Below are 18,028 nucleotides of genomic sequence, written 5' to 3'. Positions count from 1 at the left end.
TAGCACTTGAATCGGACAGCGGCATACATGTTGATTCATCTATTAAAAGCAGACACACATGAAGTGTAGGTAATTGTGGTAATGTGATGCACACATCACCAGCATTAGACCCAGGCAGGTCCATAATCCATCTAAATCAGTCCATTTACTTTCTCAAGAGGACGACGGATACTTTCAACACTTCAAACACTTAACCTACTTTAAGCAGTACTGCTAAAATTCTTTGTACCATTCACTTCACATTCTGAGTGATATCTCTAAGGCTACGTTTACACGACAACGATGTAGTCAAAAACGGAAAAGTTTTTCCCTTGCGTTTTAAAAAAATTCACATATACACAACAAAGTTTTCAAAACGATTTGGGTTTTTCACATTTCCATGAAAATGGCCAAAAATGCTGTATTACGTATGCCAGGCCAGTAGTTGGCGCTGCCACTTTGTTAGTAAACAGTACCTGTAGGGAAGTGACGATTATATGTTGTATATGGTGCGTCTCTGCTGTTGGTTGTAATATTGGTGAAGTAAATCCACACTTTGCTGAAGAAGCGTTAGCAAACTCTTGAGCTGCTACAACAGTAACATGTACTCCGCCATTGTTGTGTATGTTTGTTTACGCTTGCCTTTAAAATCGACACGTACTGCACATGTCTACATACCTACGCACGCACATGACGTCACCGTTTTCAAAGATTCCCGTATTGTGTGTTTACACGGAAACAATAACGATGCCATTTTCAAAAATTGGACTTTGAAACCCATTTTAAAAAATATGCGTTTTCAGTCCCCAAAACACAGTTGTCATATAAACGAACAGGCAAAACGCATTAAAAAGTTTCCCATTTTTGGCCGAAAATGTTGTCTTGTAAATGGCCCCTAATATCTGTCTCTTCAATCCTCCCCTGCCTCACTGATTGCCCCCCTATGGGGAGGCTGTATTACCACACTACTGACCCGGCCTCTCACCAGCTCTGTTGTTACCCCTGTGTGAGTGACACCTCCCTGCTCATCTCCTGCCAGCCCGGGCTCTTCTGATGTGGATTCTTCATGTCAAGTGTCTGCTACCTTTTCTTTATATCCGTTTGTTCCATCAGAATGACGAGAAAAAACATCTGCAGAATTCTTCCAGGAAGAGAATAAAAGTACAAAACAGTGAATCAGCCTCGACAGTTTTATGTCTGACTTCAGCAGCACAAAAATGACATCTGGTATTAAATAACTAGCAACACAGCTGCGTTTTCATATTAAATAATTCCTACTAATATATATAAAAAGATAGCTCTAGAGACCATAGTCTGTTTACATAAAATTCAGTGGTAGAAAATTTCTTAATTACATTACTAGTATTCCAATGTTTTGGGTCAGCAAGACGTTTTTAATAATTCATATTTATTAAAATTAATATTTTTATTCATCAAGGACACTGAATTTATCAAAAACTGACAGTAAACACATTTATAATGTTACAAAAGATTTCATTGTCAAATAAAGGCTGTTCTTTTGAACTTTCTATTTATTAAAGAATCCAGAAAAAAAATCACAGTTTACACAGACATACAGTATGTGACCCTGGACCACTAAAGCAGTCATAAGTAGTACAGGTATAGTTGTAGCAATAGGCAAAAATACATTGTGTGGGTCAAAACTGAAGATCTTTCTTTTATGCCAAAAATCATTAGGATATTAAGTAAAGATCATGTTCCATGAAGATATTTTGTGAATTTCCTACCACAAATATATCAAAACTTAATTTTTGATAAGTAGTATACATTGCTAAGAACTACAAGTTTAAAGGCGTTTTTCTCAATATTTTGATTGATTTAATTTTTTTTGCACCCTCAGAATCCAGATTTTCAAATAGTTGTATCTCAGCCAAATATTGTCCTATCATAACAAACCACACATCAATGGAAATCTTTTTATTTATTCAGCTTTAAGATGATGTATAAATCTCAATTTCGAAAAAATGGAACCTTATGGTTTTGTGGTCCAGGATCACACATCAAGTAGCACAGCAGTTTTCAACATTGAGAATAATAAAAATGTTCTTGAGCAGCATATCATTATATCAGAATTATTTCTGAAGGATCATGTGACACTGAAGACTGGAGTAATGATGCTGAAAATTCAGCTTTTTCATCACAGGAATAAATTACATTTTAAAACATTCAAATAGAAAACAGCTATTTTAAATTGTAATAAGTTCCCTTACAAATACACACAGATACTGAAAAATGCATATTAAACATCATAATCCCTCAGAGCAAATAGACATGGCCACACACATTCATGCCCACCTCACACTACACTAACTAGGTGACAGTTAGCTTGGACGTGTCTTCAACAACATGTTAAATAACTTAACATCACACTCTCTCCTCACCTCTGATGAGTGTATTGAAGCTTCCTGTTGTGCAGCACCTGGGCCTTGTTATCAGACAACATACTAACAGTTAACACAGACTTATTAGCATTGACAGTAAGTGGAGAACTGGTGCTACCATTAGCATTATAGGCAAGACACTACAAGTAAAGTACACAGTACTACGAGAGTGGGAACTTTTCCACAGACGTGAGAGGAAGCTACTGTAAATCTGTTAAAAATAACATGTCTGGGAGAAAACAACAACAACAAAAAAACATGAACATTTAAACACTAAATGCAGGTTTTAAAAAAAACTTGATCCAAAAGTGCTAAAATGGATTGAATTCAGTGACAAGGAAAAGTGTAACATGGTGTCACAGGCCATCACCAAACTGTCTTGTTTTAAGCAAAAACTTACAAAAGAGACACAAAAGACAGTAATATTTCGATTTCAAACAAATGCTTTTCTAAACTTTTGATTCATCAAAGGAACCTGAATAAATATATAATGGTTTCCACAAAAATATTAAGCAGGACAACTGTTTTTAGCACTGATAATAATAAGAAATGTTTATCGTGCAGCAAATCAGCATATTAGAATGATTTCTGAAGGATCATGTGACACTGAAGACTGGAGTAATGATGTTGAAAATTCTGTTTTGCCATCATATGAATAAATTACATTGTAAAATATTTTCAAATAGAAAAGAGTTATTTTATATTGTAATAATAGTTCACAAACTGTTTTTTGGCATTTTTGATCAAACAAATACTGCTTTGGTGAGCATAAGAGATTTCTTTCAAAAATTGAAATTGAAAAAAAAAACTGTTTCCTTAATATCCTATAACAATATATATTTTCTTTGTACATACCTTCAATAAAAACATTTGCTCCTTATTCATCCAGCTCCAAATACCATCAGTTTTCTTCTTTCTTCTCTTTTCTCAGGACCTCGCTATCATGCTGACACCTAGGCCAAAATATCATTATGTCAAAATATGACATATTCAATTAATTTTTGGCAAAGAACAATACCAATGTTATTATATGACCAAAATTAATACATGTACATGAGTGCATAACAGTTTCCTTTCATGTTCATTAAACAGTTACCAGACAGCTTACACTATTTTAGGGGGCTCTGATGTGGTGAAGAGAGCTGTGAAAGGTGTGTATTTGTGCATGTGAGTGTTAACAGCCCATAACTTGTAAGGACCTGTCGAACGTAGACGAATCAGCACCATCAGTTTCATATTTCAGCAAAGGTCTCCTGTCATCATTCCTCTTATCATATATTCATACCAGCTCATAATCATGCAGGGCCCACCGCCAGCATACCTGCAGAGACTAACGCATGAGCATGGACTAAAGACTGATGGGGGGTTTCGAGAGCGTTATCAGATACAAAACAAGCCTTAGAAGATGTTAATTCTGTCATCATTTCCTCGCCCTCATGTCCTTCAGAACCCATATGACTTACTTTCTTTCATGCAACACAAATTGAGTTATTTATAGCATATGTGCATGTTGTTCTTTTCACACAGTGAAATTGAATGGTGACCACAACTGTCAAGCATGATTTTCAAAGTAAGCTTTAGTGAAAAACAACTCAAATTCCTCACTCAAAGCTCTTGTATGGCTTCAGATGACTTGGGAAAACAGTAAATGATTAGTACTACTTTTATGATGCTTTTATGGTGGTTTTACCCCATTTTTGGAGCTTGACACAAACTAGTTTACATTATAATTAAGAAAGAGCATCATGAGCATTCTTCAAAGAGTTTCCTTATACATTCTTCAGAAGAACGTGGCTTGAAATATTGCTATTTTAGCTCTATGTTTATACTATTATAGTGTTTACTAATATTTTGAAGTCGCTTTTTTAATATTTTCAGTTTTTATTAGAAGTTTTAGTAATTTTTGCAACTCATCTTAAACTAAGTTAGTGTTTTATTAAATCAGGTTTATTTCAAATACTGAAAATGAGTTTTAATAGTTTTAATTAACAGTAACAACGCAGGAAACACATGAGGGTTGAGTAAATGACAGAATTTTCTTTTTAGACAAACTGTTCCTTTAAATTAGCTTTTCTCTTTTAACAATTTACACACAAAAACAGTCAAGGAGCTTTAGTAGGTGAGAGACAAAAATATTCATTATAGGACGCAGATGAATGCATGTTAGACTTTGATCTTCTAAACCTGATTAGACGAAACCCTCCAAAAACTACAGCACAATGACATTAAACATGAACACTGTAAGATCAAACATGAGGAAGACTTCAGAGAGAAAAACACTTACGCAATGTGTTAATTACACTCAGGGAGTCTGACATGAACATTTAATGCACACAGCACATAAATACACACAAACACATGCACATGAATAGTAAAAACTGTCTCTGAGTACAGTATACTTAGATTGGCTTCAGCATTCTGTAAGGTGTAGGGGGCAGGGTCAGTGGGTTCTTTGAGATGTCAGTAAGCATCCCCCCAGTGACACACACTCCCCCTGACTACTACTGAGGGACCAAGACAAGTCAGAACATGCTGAAGACACCAAAGCACACCCACACACACTCCAACATCTTACTGTGATGCTCAAGCACTTTAAAACATGCTATATAACAACCAATGTATAAAGTTTCCAAATATAAACTAATTTTAAAGTTTTTTCTTTTCTTTTCTGTGTGTATTTCAAAAAATGTATTGGTGCTTTTTGTCCATGCAAAGAAAGTCAGTCCGGGGCCGTTTAGATTTTTATTGTGTCTATAAAAATAGTTGAAACATCCTTTAAAATATATTTTTGTGTTCAACAGAAAAAAGCAAGTCATACGGCTTTTTAATATTAAGTATTCCTTCAATGTTTGCCATCAGCTGAACACTAAATAGAGCTGTTCAGTCCTGACGTCAATTCATAGGCAAATCTGGAAGGGAAAACTCAACCTGGGTTCCTTCAGGAATTTCAAATGTGGATTTAAAATACCGTTTTGTGGCATTTGTAGTCCTTATGTTACTAAACTGACATTTGTGGTTTGACTGTGTGTGATTTATTTTGTAGAACAAAACGTGAAAATCTCTTAAAGTAGTGTTAACTACAGACCATATTGTACTCATAAAAAAAAAAAAAAAACACTACTCCTAAAATCAGTTTGAGATTCCTGAGGGCACCCCAGGCTCAGAAGTGCTAATTCTCTTACAGCACTATTAAACGTGTGAGAGGTGGATGTCTGTTTTCTGGCTGAGGTACTGGATGAAGACAGAAAACACTCCCCTGACTAAGCAATCACAGATCCTTTGGCTGTACACTGAGTCTCACAACTGTGTAAACACTGGCTGAATATGTCAAACATTTTTAATTGTTCTACTTAATGGCCAGCCTACATACAGGGAGCAAGCACGATAAGCTCTGATTCATCATAGAAATATGCTGTTTTGCAGATTTAGGAAAATACAGATGAGAAAATAAAACTGAAAGCATAACAGAACCAGCAAAATACAATAAATACTACATTACCATGCATGTAAATTCTTCTGTGATATGAGAAATAAAATATGCAAATGACAACTGGTTAATTTCATGAGGGCATGCAGATAAAAAAATGTTCAGACAATATTACATGCTCACTGTCTGTAGGAAAACATTTATACTGTTCACCGTTTACTGTGCTTTGACAATATTGTATATAAACCTAATCACTGCAATAAACCACATATAATTTAAAATTGAAATTAAAATGGACTTTTTTAATTAAGGGTGCATTTAATATTACATATATGCATTAACCAAATATACTTCATCCTGAAAAACAGAATCAGAGAGAGAGAGAGAGAGAGAGAGAGAGAGAGAGAGAGAGAGAGAGAGGAGTAATTTATTTTTTATTTACAGGTCCTGAGGCGACTCTGTGGGGATTCTGATCAATGCCTTTTTCTCATTGCCCAGGCTAAAGAAAAAAAACCGCTTTGCAAGTGACACATTAAGCGCTTAGAGATCATTTAGACCAGATAACATTCTCATCACAAGCGTTTGAAGTCACTCATTTACAACTGACAGATATCAGAAATCACAACACTAAGCCCCATTCAAAACCTCCACTTTAAATAATTTCTACAGCCTAGTCGACTAAAACAACGTCTTATTTTCCTTCTCAGCGACCGTAAGGGAAGGTTTTCCCGAAGCCACAGTCATTTTACTCGGGTGAACCCACCTGTCTTTCTCTCTCCCTTTTATTCGGTTATGAACAGCTCGCGCATACACGTGAAGCGGTGGGCGGGGCGAGGCCATGAGACCGTTGTCTGCAGTAGCCAATCAGAGCCGAGCGCTTCTGTGGCAGTATAAATAAACCCAAGCTCCCGTCTGTGCTCCTCAGTAAACCGAGTATAGTCTTGGTGTTTGTAACTAAGAGAAGGAGTTAGGATAATCTCCGACTTTATCATTGAAAGACAACATCTGCGTGTATGCCGTTGGCTGACTTCGATTCTGACATTAACGTACTTTTACGGCGTCTGTGGATATTTTGTCCTAATTTTCCGCTGTAGGCTTTGGAAAGTATCTTTCTTTTGACAAAATGCGTCTGATCCAGAACATGTCTACCATTGCGGAGTACCCGAGCGCCGAGTGCCCGTCCAACCGGGTCATCAAGATCGCAGTCATCGGCGGCAGTGGAGTGGGCAAAACCGGTACGTTTATGGACCAGTTTACATCGTTTTAAAGCTTCTCATATTACACCTAATAATATAATATCACAGAAACGAATTTCTTGTAGATTAGAGTGTTGTGATACAATTACATTTATATATTCATGCCCATTTCTTGTTTATTCCTGTGCAGCGTTGGTGGTTCGTTTCCTCACAAAGCGGTTCATTGGTGACTACGAGAGAAACGTCGGTAAGTCTCCCCCCATCTTTCCAAGACGACTGATTTTAGTTCGTTTAAACGCATTACTGCTGTTGTCATTTTTTTTTAAAGTCTGCATTGTTGCATTACAGGCAACCTGTACAACAGAGAAGTGCAGATAGACGGAGAACAAGTGGCCATTCAAGTTCAAGACACACCTGGAGTTGAAGTAAGTATGCGCGACACAGAAACACAGTTGTTCTTTATGCGATTGTATGTCACATTTGTTACTGTTACATACAGAGCATCCTTCCCACGCTGCTTCTTCACGGGTGAGAAGTGTAGAAAGAGCGCATAGCTTCGCCTTTGTCTTTTAGCTCTTCTTTTGTGTTTCTCCGGGTTTGTGTTTAACACTTGGGGTTAATTGACCAGCGGGAAGCCTGCTGTTGCACTCCTATATGGGGGCAGCGCGTTCATGTACTGCAGCTTGAGGAATGCCCGATTTATTTAAGCGAATCGGTTCTTTCGAACAGTTCGGTTCACAGAACAGGTTAAAATTATTCAGCGGTTATATAGCCCCAATTTGATTCATCTCATAAAACAAGTCTAGAAACTAAATGAACAATGCTAAAATTCGACGGATAATTTTTCTATATATATTTTCATAAAAAGATAACTATGCAAAACCAGCTGGTTCGTATGGTATGATTGAGTTTCGAACGAATCTTTAAGATCGGTTTTGTGACTCGATCAGTTTTGTGAAAAGATCCGACTCCAAAGAATGATTCGCTGCAGCGCTGTGGGATATTTGTAGCAGCGGTTGGGAGGTTCTGCTGCTTCAGCAGTGCTCAGCGGGTTTAGGGATATGAATAAGCAGTTCGGAAGAGTTACAGTAGACCAGCCCATCTAAATTATCCCTCTGCTTTCAAAATTAGAGAATGGTTTTTAATTCAATTACAGGCCACTTCTTTCAAGATGTCTTTAGTCAGATATTTTAGTGCCGAGTTTGGCATGCAAGGCTCATTTCCAAAAGCAGGCAGTCGTCCAAAACCACAAAATGCCTTTTCTTTTCGGACTGGGGTGAAAGACTCTGTAAGTCTAGCTGGCTAAATCTCCCGTTTTTGTAAAACGACAATCGCAGCCAGTAGCAAATTATACTCTTCCAGCTTCTTAGTCAGCTTTGCTGTACACTTTATCACCCACAGAGCTCACACTATTCAGTAATATAAGACAATGTGTAGACTGACCAAACATGTTGCATAACTGACAAATGTCTATTTTTTCTTCAGGTGAATGCTAATGGATTGAGCTGCACTGACCAGGTATCTCGCTCCATTCAGTGGGCAGACGCCGTAGTTATGGTCTTTTCCGTTACCGACTGCCGAAGCTTTGATCTCATTGGCCAGCTCCACCAGCTTGTTACCCGCACCCTTACGGATAGGTCCTTGCCAATCATCCTGGTGGCCAATAAAGCCGATCTACTCCACGTAAGGCATGTAGATGCTCAAGAAGGTCCCCTGCTGGCTTCAGCGCTGAGCTGCTCCTTCTACGAGGTGTCCGCCAGCGAGGACTACAGCCAGGTCCACGGTGCCTTCCACAGACTGTGCGTAGATCTGGCCAAGCAGCAGCCTCAGACCCCCGTCAATGCAGCTACATCTGTAACAGAGAAGAAAAGATCTCCCCTCATCCCCCGGCCCAAATCCCCCAACATGCAGGATCTGAAGAGGCGCTTCAAACAGGTGCTGTCCGCCAAGGTCCGGACTGTCACTTCAGTGTGAAGAGGGTTCGAATACCAGCAGGGGAAGCAGAACAAAAGTGCAGGATTAAGGGACAGGAGAAGATCTCTCTGAATGTATAGGTCTCGCTCCTTGGAAGTTCCTGAGATCCGTTGATGATCAGCAGACCGGTTCCAAACAGAGGCCCCTAAAACTAGACCTCTGATTGTGTCATGGTCGCTGAAAAACAAACAAACAAGCAGAGTCCGGTGAAGTCTTACATTCTCACCAGTGCTGGTGAACACTTGTGTTGCTGTCACTTATATCCTTGTGGACACAGCAGGATTCTGGGAGACGTGGTCTTAGTTCCTTACAGAGGGACAGTGCAGGAGAATGACTGAATGGAACACACAAAACACTATTATTAACACTCTACCTTACCTGTGAAATTGTAAGACACGTTCTCCTGGCAACAGAGACAGTGAAGGTTGCAAAAACAGACTATTTTAAGAAAGGCATGGGAGAGAGTGAGTTTTTTGTTCCTTCTTGTGGTCAAGGCTTTTACGGTCTGAATGGAGGTATTGTTAAAGGACAAGGCACTCAAGCTAAGCATATAAAAAGAGTGTGTGTGTGTATCTTTTACAGTCCTACTCTTGTGTACAAGGCCAGAATGTTTCTCCTGGTTTTGTGTAACTGTGCTTTGTGCCACTTTTCTATAGTGGAGTAGAAGAGATTTTTCTTGTGTAAATGCACTTTAAAAAAGCCAAAGGGCTGAAGCTCAGAGTTATTTATTTATGTTATTTGATTGTGATAGGAAATAAAGAGTTGTTTTTACAAAAATACTTTGTGTCTGAATTGTTTAAATCGTCCTGTAAATGTAAAGGTTCATTTAGTTGAATTTCGTTTAATGAAGCCTTAAAAGTTCAGGTGTATGATATTGTTTAAAACGTAACCACCATTTTTACAGTATATACATTACCATACTAAAGTACTAAAAAGAAATAAATTATTTTCTTAGCAAAATACATTAAAATTATCAAAAGTCACAGTAAAGACATCTATAATGTCTAAACAGATTTCTATTTTTAAAACACTCTTCTTTTGAACTTTCTATTCATTAAAGAAAAAGATATGTATCATGGTTTCCACAAAAATATTAAGCAACACTACAGTTTTCAACACTGATAACAATAAGAATGTTTCCTAAGCAGCAAATCAGCATATACAATTTCTGAAGGATCATGTGACACCGAAGACTGGAGTTATGATGCTGAAAATTCAGCTTTGCCATCACAGGAATAAATTACATTTTAAAATATATTAACACCAAAAAGAGTTTCAATTAATTTTTTTTTTTTTTTTAAATATTACCCATTTTTGGATCAAAAATAAATCCATACTTGATGAGCATAAGAGACTTGTTTTAAAAACATTGAAAAAAATAATCTTAGTAGTGTATATAAAACAAGCATTATTAGTTTATGCTTTACTATATTTTTAATGCTGATGTTTTCCACATGGTAAACAGTCAATAAAGCTACCAACACCCTAAATAAACATTTAACAAGACAAATACACGTATGTAAGGATTAAGGTGTAAAAACATGAATTTAGAGGAACATAACTGATTTCAGGTGTTTTAGCACCTTTGTCAGACACCTGCTGGGTAATAGTTTGTGGCAAATGCAAAACACAAACTCAAATCTCATATGAGTAAGAGATACACATATAAAAGCATGGAGCTAACAGTGTGTTTACTTCACTATACTTTGATGAACAGGAATGTTTTTACTGACAAAATGTCTCATTTGAAACATCATTCTAAACTTTCAAAAAGTTAAGGTTAGATTTAACTATGGTAAATAGATTTTTACTTAGCTTTGTTTTATAAAAAACATTAGCGGTCTATTGTATGTCTCTCTATAGATGGCCAAGTAAATGTGTGTGTGAGAGAAAGTGAAGGCAGAACAGAAAGGATGTCACCACCCTTTTTGACCTCTGCCCTCTACCCATCTGTCACTTCTCCAGCAGCACTGAAGAGAGTGAAGGATGAAGAGGGAAGCTCCTGTGAGAATCAACACATGGCTGATTGTGAGAACTGAACTGCAGAATGTGCTCTATTTGCCAACGGCATGAAAAAAAACAGTGAAATGGGAGTGTAGAAATTTATACACTGCATTAACAAACATAATTTTTTACACACGAGCAAAAGGCCAACCATAAAGATTTTATTTAAGGGAAAAATGGAGGGACTTAAAGGGAAAATGGTAAGACAGAATCTTTGGTCATACACAACAAAATGTGAAATAATTTGAAATGGGATGTTGTGGTATTTTTTTAATGAAAAGAAGCATGTTCTGTATATTCCTTAAACCTTTTTAAACGCATGATTTGTTTTTTTATCGGATGCCTCTATAATTGAGAAAAAAGGCAAAATATGTTGGAAAGAATTGATTCAACAGCCAGAAGTGTGTGTGTTCAGTCCCTTCACACTCCAATGTCAGGTTTGAGCCTGTCAGTGCTGAAGAGTAAGTGAGGGACATCGGAAGGTCTCAGCAGCCTAGTGGACATAACGAGTACCTGAGAAAAGACAAAAGAGATAGATTAGACAGTTCACACACACACACACACACTGGTTTTCCATATTTTATGGGGACATTCCATAGATGATATGGCTTTTATAATGTACAAACTGTTTTTTCTATTCTTTTACCCTAAGCCTACCCCTAAACCTTCCCCTCATACAAATCATTCTGCATTTTAAGATTTTTAAAAAGTTTCATTCTCAATGATTAATAAGCTTGTTTTGTCGTGGGGACCAAAAAAAGACAAAGATTTTGGAGGATTTTTTTCTTTGTGAGGACATTTTGAACCACACATCCACACACACACTGCAACCTCATGATCAGACATACAGTTACACTCATACTCAAACGGTCTGTTGATTGATCCCCCTCTATTTATGTGTGATGATTTAGCAGCCCTGCAGTAACTATAAAGGGTAAAAACAACACAGGGATCAGGGAAACAGGCAGGAACTGTTAATAAGGCCAAAAGTCTGAGGTAGAAACAGCTATAAACTAAACAGATTGTTTACGACCAGAATTGTAGTAAATACAGAAATAAATGAAAATAAATAAATAAATAAAAGACTGAAGACACACTAGCTTTCAGAAGTTTGGTTTTTTTAATGATTTGAAAATATTAAAAAACACTGTGTTTATTTGATCAGTGAAAACAGTAATACCGGGAAACATTATTACAAGTTAAAAATAACTTTTTATTTTAATATATTTTAAAATGTAATTTATTCCTGTGATCGCAAAACTGAATTTTCAGTAGCCAGTCCTCAGTGTCACATGATCTTTGAGCAATCGTTTTAATATGCTAATATGCTACTCAAGAACAATTATATATTATTATTACACGGCTCTGTGGAATACTTGATTCTGATTGGTCAGTCCGAGGTATGTTATCCCTGGATAACAACCTGTAAAAGCTAATAACACAGGCTCATCCGGGTAACAGCAGTTGGTGCTGTACTCTTGCTTGAAGTATTTTTTTCTTGGTGGAAGCTTTGCGTTTGTTTAGCTAATAAAATATTAAAACTTGATTCAAAATGGTGTATAATTGTTTCATTATGTCATCCTGGTATCGCGGACTCGCTCTCGTTTCATACAAACACAGCTGCTGCCATTTTGCTACGATTGTTTTGTACGCTGTAATGGATTATAAGAGAACTAACAAACTGGTAAGGTTTAAAATTTTAAAAACTTAAATATTTTGTGGTGAAATGTTGTGTAATAAGTGGTTTGACTGCACCGTTTCCCTTAAATGTCAGTTTAGTTTGAATTTGCCACTTGCTCACAACTGTTGTCTTCACAGAAGCTTTGCGTTCAAATATTTCAACTCAAATCAATATTTCGCGTCTAATTATTTACTTATGTGGCAAGCAGATGTGTAATAAGTGGGATAATGTACATCCAGCTAGTTGTTCGCGGAGAATAAACCCCGGGGTTTATTCTGCGATAACAACCGGCTGGATGTACATTATCCCTTACTTATCAATAGTGAAATCAGTTGCGCTACTTAATATTTTTGTGGAAACTATTTTTTTCCATATGTCTTTGAGGAATAGAAAGCACAAGAGAACAGCATTTATTTGAATAAGAAATCAAATAACATCTTCACTGTCACTTTTGATCAATTTAATGCATTCTTGCGGAATAGAAGCAACTAAACAAACACAAAACAAAGCTTCTACATAAAACTGTGCATGACCAAACAAACAAAGGCAATCGGTAGAAAGGTTTAAGAATAAGTTGGTTGTATTTGTAAGCTAGTCTCTTCCTATCTATCTGGGTGAGTTTGAGACATAATAATTGGCAAAATGGACCAGACAAGACACAAGACGGCAATATTATTAGCTTGTATGTTATTAGCCAGGTCTTGAAGATGAATAGGGCAGAATATCACTGCACCTGCTGACGCATGTGCTGAGGTAAGTACTTGCTTTGTATTCTCTGATGGAAAAATGAAGATCATTTGGCTCATCTGAGAACTTCATTTAGAAAATCACTTCAAAAGGGCTTTAGAGAACCCTCGCTGCATGTGTCTCCCCTGGCCGTCTTGTTAGTCAAGTGTGGTGAACCTTCATTTAGTACAAGGCACCCTAAATTCCCATCAGTGTGTCTCTGTCACACACACTAGCGCAGCTGTGGGTTTAGGTCAGGCTATGTGTGGGCTTTCTATTCTATAAGGGTCCACTCTGTGCTTTCATTATGTTTGATTTATTCATGACATGAAACTTTGATCAACCAAACTCCTTTTATTCTGACTTGACCCAGTTACATCTCTATTCATTCACAAACACAAGTGCAGATACGCACACACACTCCTATCATGTCTAAGTAAATGATACAGAAACAAAGCAGAGAGCCACATATAAAAACAAAAGGAGAAAAAGAGAGGTGGGGCATTTTAATTTAGTTGACATAGAAATGATTTGTAACATTAGAAATTCCTTTACTCTCACTTTTACTGCATTTAATGCATCCTATTTTTTTTTTAAATGATAGTGTAATAGAGAAAGCATTAGTCAGGAAAAGGGTGTGACAGCCCACCTGAGTGCCCGACTTATGGGTGGAGACAACTTCACGAATGAGGCGGAGCTCTGATGGTGTGACTCCGCCCACCAGGAAGAGAAACAAGAGCGGATGATCACTTGGGTGTGGTCGGGTGACCTGCAGGGAAAACGAAACATCAAAAGGGGATAAACAGGGAACATAATTAGAAACTAACCAATAAAGAAACAAGTTTTCAGCTGCAGATTTAATTAAGTTGCGGATATGCAAATCAGTCAATCTGCAAATCCTCAAGTAATACAAACTGCTTGGTACAAAAAGATTTCAGGATCTCTAATGCTTTGCTTCAAGCTTTAATTGTCGAGCATAAAGAGGTTAAAAATATTTGAGATTCAGGATTTTAATTAGCATGCAAAGAATCAGATCAGACGTCTTGATCATTTATCATACCCTCTATAATTTAAAGTCCATTTGAGGTTGACTATCTAGTCTTCTTTCAAATTTATGCTTTCCCTTTCATATTTTTGGTTTTGCTGCTTTAAACGTGATGAATTTAGAGACACAATGTCTCAGAAAGGATTTTGGCATACTGGCTGTGTGCTGTGCTTTAGCGTGAGAGACTGTTGGCCCAAAACCCTTCTGTGAAGCCGTTTCTCTAAATTCATCTCTTTGAAAGCCCCGCAGCTACAGCCATCAAAACCCTGGTTTTGTTACAAATTCACTGCCCTCAAAAATTCAATTCAAGACAATGTCACAGTTACTATACATAATCAGTATGTTTAAATAAAATAATCTTATTTATTTGATGAATATCTCTCAGTGATCCTATTTAAAAAAAAAAAAAATGTCTATGTACATGTGCAGATGGACGTCTATGACTGTTGCCTTGTCTCTCATAGTTTTTTCAGCATCTCACGCCATGTTCACTGCGTTTTCAAAATGCCGGATTTTGTAGCACATTCTGTACAAATTAAGACAATTACTGCCAGGAAACTGCAAGCAATGTCCTAGTGACTATACATGAGCAGTATGAGAAAACAAAATAAAACGGACCTAGCTAAGTGGCAAAAGGTGTGCAAACAAGTGGACCCTGCACCAACACAGGATACACAATAGGATGAAGAAGAGGAGGAAGAATAAAAATGAGCCTATTTGTTGAATATCTGTCAGTGACCCTATGTGACTGGTGTATGTACATGTGCAAATACAGGTTTATGGCCGTTGCCTAGTTTCCCAAAGTTATTTTTCAGCATCTAACACTGTAATTGCTGCATTTTTTAAAATGGCATGTCAATTTAAAAATAGATAAGACATTGGGTTCTGGCCCATTCTATTGCTTGCTGTTCAGCTGGTTGTTTGTTGTTTTTTAACACAATAACGTGTCTCATGTGAATACCCCCTAAGAAACATGTGATGACAGTAATCCATTGTAATAACACTGGGCTTCCCCAAGTCAGACAAGTCAATTATACAATTCTGCAATCCCTGGTAAATGTGTGTGTATGTCTTATGTCATTCACAGTTCAGCTGGAGGTCTGGGTCAAGACTGAACACTTTGACAAGCACAGCAGGAGCACAACATTTAGAAGACACACACACACACACACACACACACACACACACACACACACACACACACACACACACACACACACACACACACACACACACACACACACACACACACACACACACACACACACAAAGAGAACCATTACACACTTTTATATTGACACAAGCACGCTGTTGCACACATGCGGATACGCTCAGGCACATGGGGTACTGCTGTACATGGCTGATCGGGTGAACAGACTGCTGGCCTTTGATTGGCTGAAAGAAAAACCAGTCGTGAATAATAATCAGGCAATTAGGGATGCACATCCAGCAGGGTGGATCTCAGGAGTGGGGCTGTACTGCCACGTGCAACTCTAAACCCTAAACCCGCATGGACAAACATGTGTAACACAGACAGTGACAGAAGGATGAATAGATAAAAAATGCCTTCTTTAGGATGTTCCCTGGTAAAGTAAATAAGTGTGATTGGCACACATGTGAATGAAAGTGAGGTTTCATTATAAATGGTAAGAAAAGGTAAAAAGAGAGACCTTGTTAATTCCTGGAGGATTCTTCAACCTTTCATTTCATTTAACTATTTTGTCATCTATCCACACACTCCAGATGCACATGTGTTTTAAATGGACAACACCAGCATGTGAGTGAAGTGAAGAGTATGTACCAGCCATGTGTACCGCACACAATTAGGCAATATCGCATTATTAGGCAATATCATACATACTCATGTTACCAGGTAATGCATACTACATATACTTCAAAAGTGAATAACAACAGCATGAAAACACAAGGACAGCCTCACACACGTATGCCAAAAGGGGCACGCACACAGCATGCAATGTGTATTTGTATAAACACGTCTGCTCACATTTTAGAGAGCAAACAGAGCAAGAGGACGATTTTCAGGGAGAAACATCTTCTGATTAACATATTATTAATAATCCAAATGAAGTCATACCTCCTAAACACATTCAGAAAAATGAAATAATGCAAACAGTGACACAGAACATCACAGACTTCCAAAGGGGTGAATGGACAGAAAGAAGCTTCCTAAAAAGTCAATTTTATTTGTATTGTGCTTTTCACAATACTCCTCGTTTCAAAGCAGATTTACAGAAAATTAAGATGTTAATGTTTATAAAATCTTACTGTCTTCATGAATTATAGTCTCATAAGGAATAAGGAATTTTTGAAGTGGTCACTTTTCTGAAATGAGTCATCCTCAATCTTCCAACAAATGCGACCTCCTTTACATTTTGCAATGATGTAAATGTTTGTGTTCTTTTTTTTTACCTGGTGCTCAATGTCCTTTGCATTCAATTCATTTTGTATTTGTAGCACTTTTCTATATTTGAAGAGCCTATATTCTAAATTCTATATTAAATATTGTGTACCTTAAAAACCCCTACAGAACAAGCTATAGTCAAAAGTAGTAGGGAAGAAACCCTCCTGGTCAAATTTTAATGTGAACTTAAGCATATATAAAATATAACTGAACCATATATAAACCACATTAATCATAATATTGACACATTTTTACTAATACTCCCATCTTCTCCAATAACCCCCTCATTCCTCCTTTTATCTCAGCTAACAATCTCAGTCCAGAACAAATTTCCATCACATTTCATCTTATATTGCTGGTATGTATACATATAAATATATAGACACTGTGGTGCAGACGGAGCTTTAAATATAAGGATATTCAATACACACAAACACTCACAAAAGTACATATAATTAGGTGTGTAATGTCAGCAGCCAGTGAGCAGTTTAGAATGGTTTGGTGCTTTAAGAGTACTGAAATTATAACTGATTAAATATAGAGGATACACACAGTCTTCTGGTTGACTGGGCTCAGTGTAACTCATAGCATAAGCATATGATCACATTCACACCAATGGGTTAAGATATCCTGTTAACTTGCGCCACACTTTTGAACACCAACCCAAGAAATGGTAACTACACTAAAACAGATACAGTTCATGAAGCCTTTGGACTACAAACATAATTGTGGTCTCATTTGAAAGTATGCACTTGGCATTTTGTTGTCATCAAATCAGAATGAATAACAATCATAAAGAGAAATACGAAAATATGAAGGCTTACATGTGTTTTTAAGTGTTTTGAAATAAATGCCTTGAAATATTTTCATGACAAAAATGAAGAAAAAAATAAAATAATGAAACAGTCTTTTTGCAGTCTAGAAACCAAATGCAACTAAAGTCGGGATGTCTCTATGATTCTTTTGTCTTATTATATTTACTGAGATCTTCTCTTCACACCGTTTTAATCCCACATTTATTTAATCAAACTTCTCACATTACTTTCTTTAATATCTATCAAATACACTTCCTAAAAAAAATAAACATTCCAATGTAAATAAAGGCTAGTTAGCTTAGTTTATGAGATTAATACCCTGTTTTTGCTCGAAACTAACTATTAAAACTATATAAT

General features: G+C 36.9%; 2 protein-coding genes and 1 long non-coding RNA gene across 3 annotated transcripts in view; 1 reads left to right on the top strand and 2 right to left on the bottom strand.

Annotated features, from left to right (window-relative positions):
• Nucleotides 1-622: 622 nt before the first annotated feature.
• LOC122141030 lies at nucleotides 623-6,162 on the bottom strand. Its single transcript, XR_006157488.1, has 3 exons — nucleotides 3,237-6,162; nucleotides 2,382-2,425; nucleotides 623-1,120 (listed from the first exon to the last, which is right to left on the bottom strand). It is a non-coding gene; the product is annotated as an uncharacterized LOC122141030 (long non-coding RNA).
• Nucleotides 6,163-6,714: 552 nt separating this feature from the next.
• Nucleotides 6,715-9,755, top strand: LOC109100223 (ras-like protein family member 11B). The gene is made up of 4 exons (XM_019113715.2): nucleotides 6,715-7,043; nucleotides 7,195-7,251; nucleotides 7,353-7,429; nucleotides 8,490-9,755. The coding sequence occupies exons 1-4, from the start codon at nucleotides 6,932-6,934 to the stop codon at nucleotides 8,976-8,978; spliced, it is 735 nt and encodes a 244-aa protein (XP_018969260.1). The 5' UTR covers nucleotides 6,715-6,931; the 3' UTR covers nucleotides 8,979-9,755.
• Nucleotides 9,756-11,122: 1,367 nt separating this feature from the next.
• LOC109048162 (sec1 family domain-containing protein 2-like) overlaps nucleotides 11,123-18,028 on the bottom strand; it is a 108,757-nt gene continuing 101,851 nt past the window's right edge. The window contains exons 8-9 of the mRNA XM_042747488.1: nucleotides 14,039-14,158; nucleotides 11,123-11,495 (exon numbers count right to left, since the gene is read on the bottom strand). Of these exons, the coding sequence (XP_042603422.1) occupies nucleotides 11,403-11,495; nucleotides 14,039-14,158 (213 nt within the window). The 3' untranslated portion in view covers nucleotides 11,123-11,402. The remainder of the gene's footprint in view (nucleotides 11,496-14,038; nucleotides 14,159-18,028) is intronic.

This window comes from Cyprinus carpio, chromosome B20 (genome assembly GCF_018340385.1).
Source record: "Cyprinus carpio isolate SPL01 chromosome B20, ASM1834038v1, whole genome shotgun sequence".
NCBI classification, from domain to species: Eukaryota; Metazoa; Chordata; class Actinopteri; order Cypriniformes; family Cyprinidae; genus Cyprinus; species Cyprinus carpio.
This window is presented reverse-complemented; position numbering and strand designations above follow the sequence as displayed.

Excerpts from the sequence above, each read along its gene's own strand:
- LOC109100223 (XM_019113715.2), top strand. The coding sequence starts at position 6,932 with ATGCGTCTGATCCAGAACATGTCTACCATTGCGGAGTACCCGAGCGCC. Across the intron at positions 7,044-7,194 it reads CAGTGGAGTGGGCAAAACCG|CGTTGGTGGTTCGTTTCCTC; the intron begins GTACGTTTATGG and ends ATTCCTGTGCAG. Across the intron at positions 7,252-7,352 it reads TGACTACGAGAGAAACGTCG|GCAACCTGTACAACAGAGAA; the intron begins GTAAGTCTCCCC and ends GTTGCATTACAG.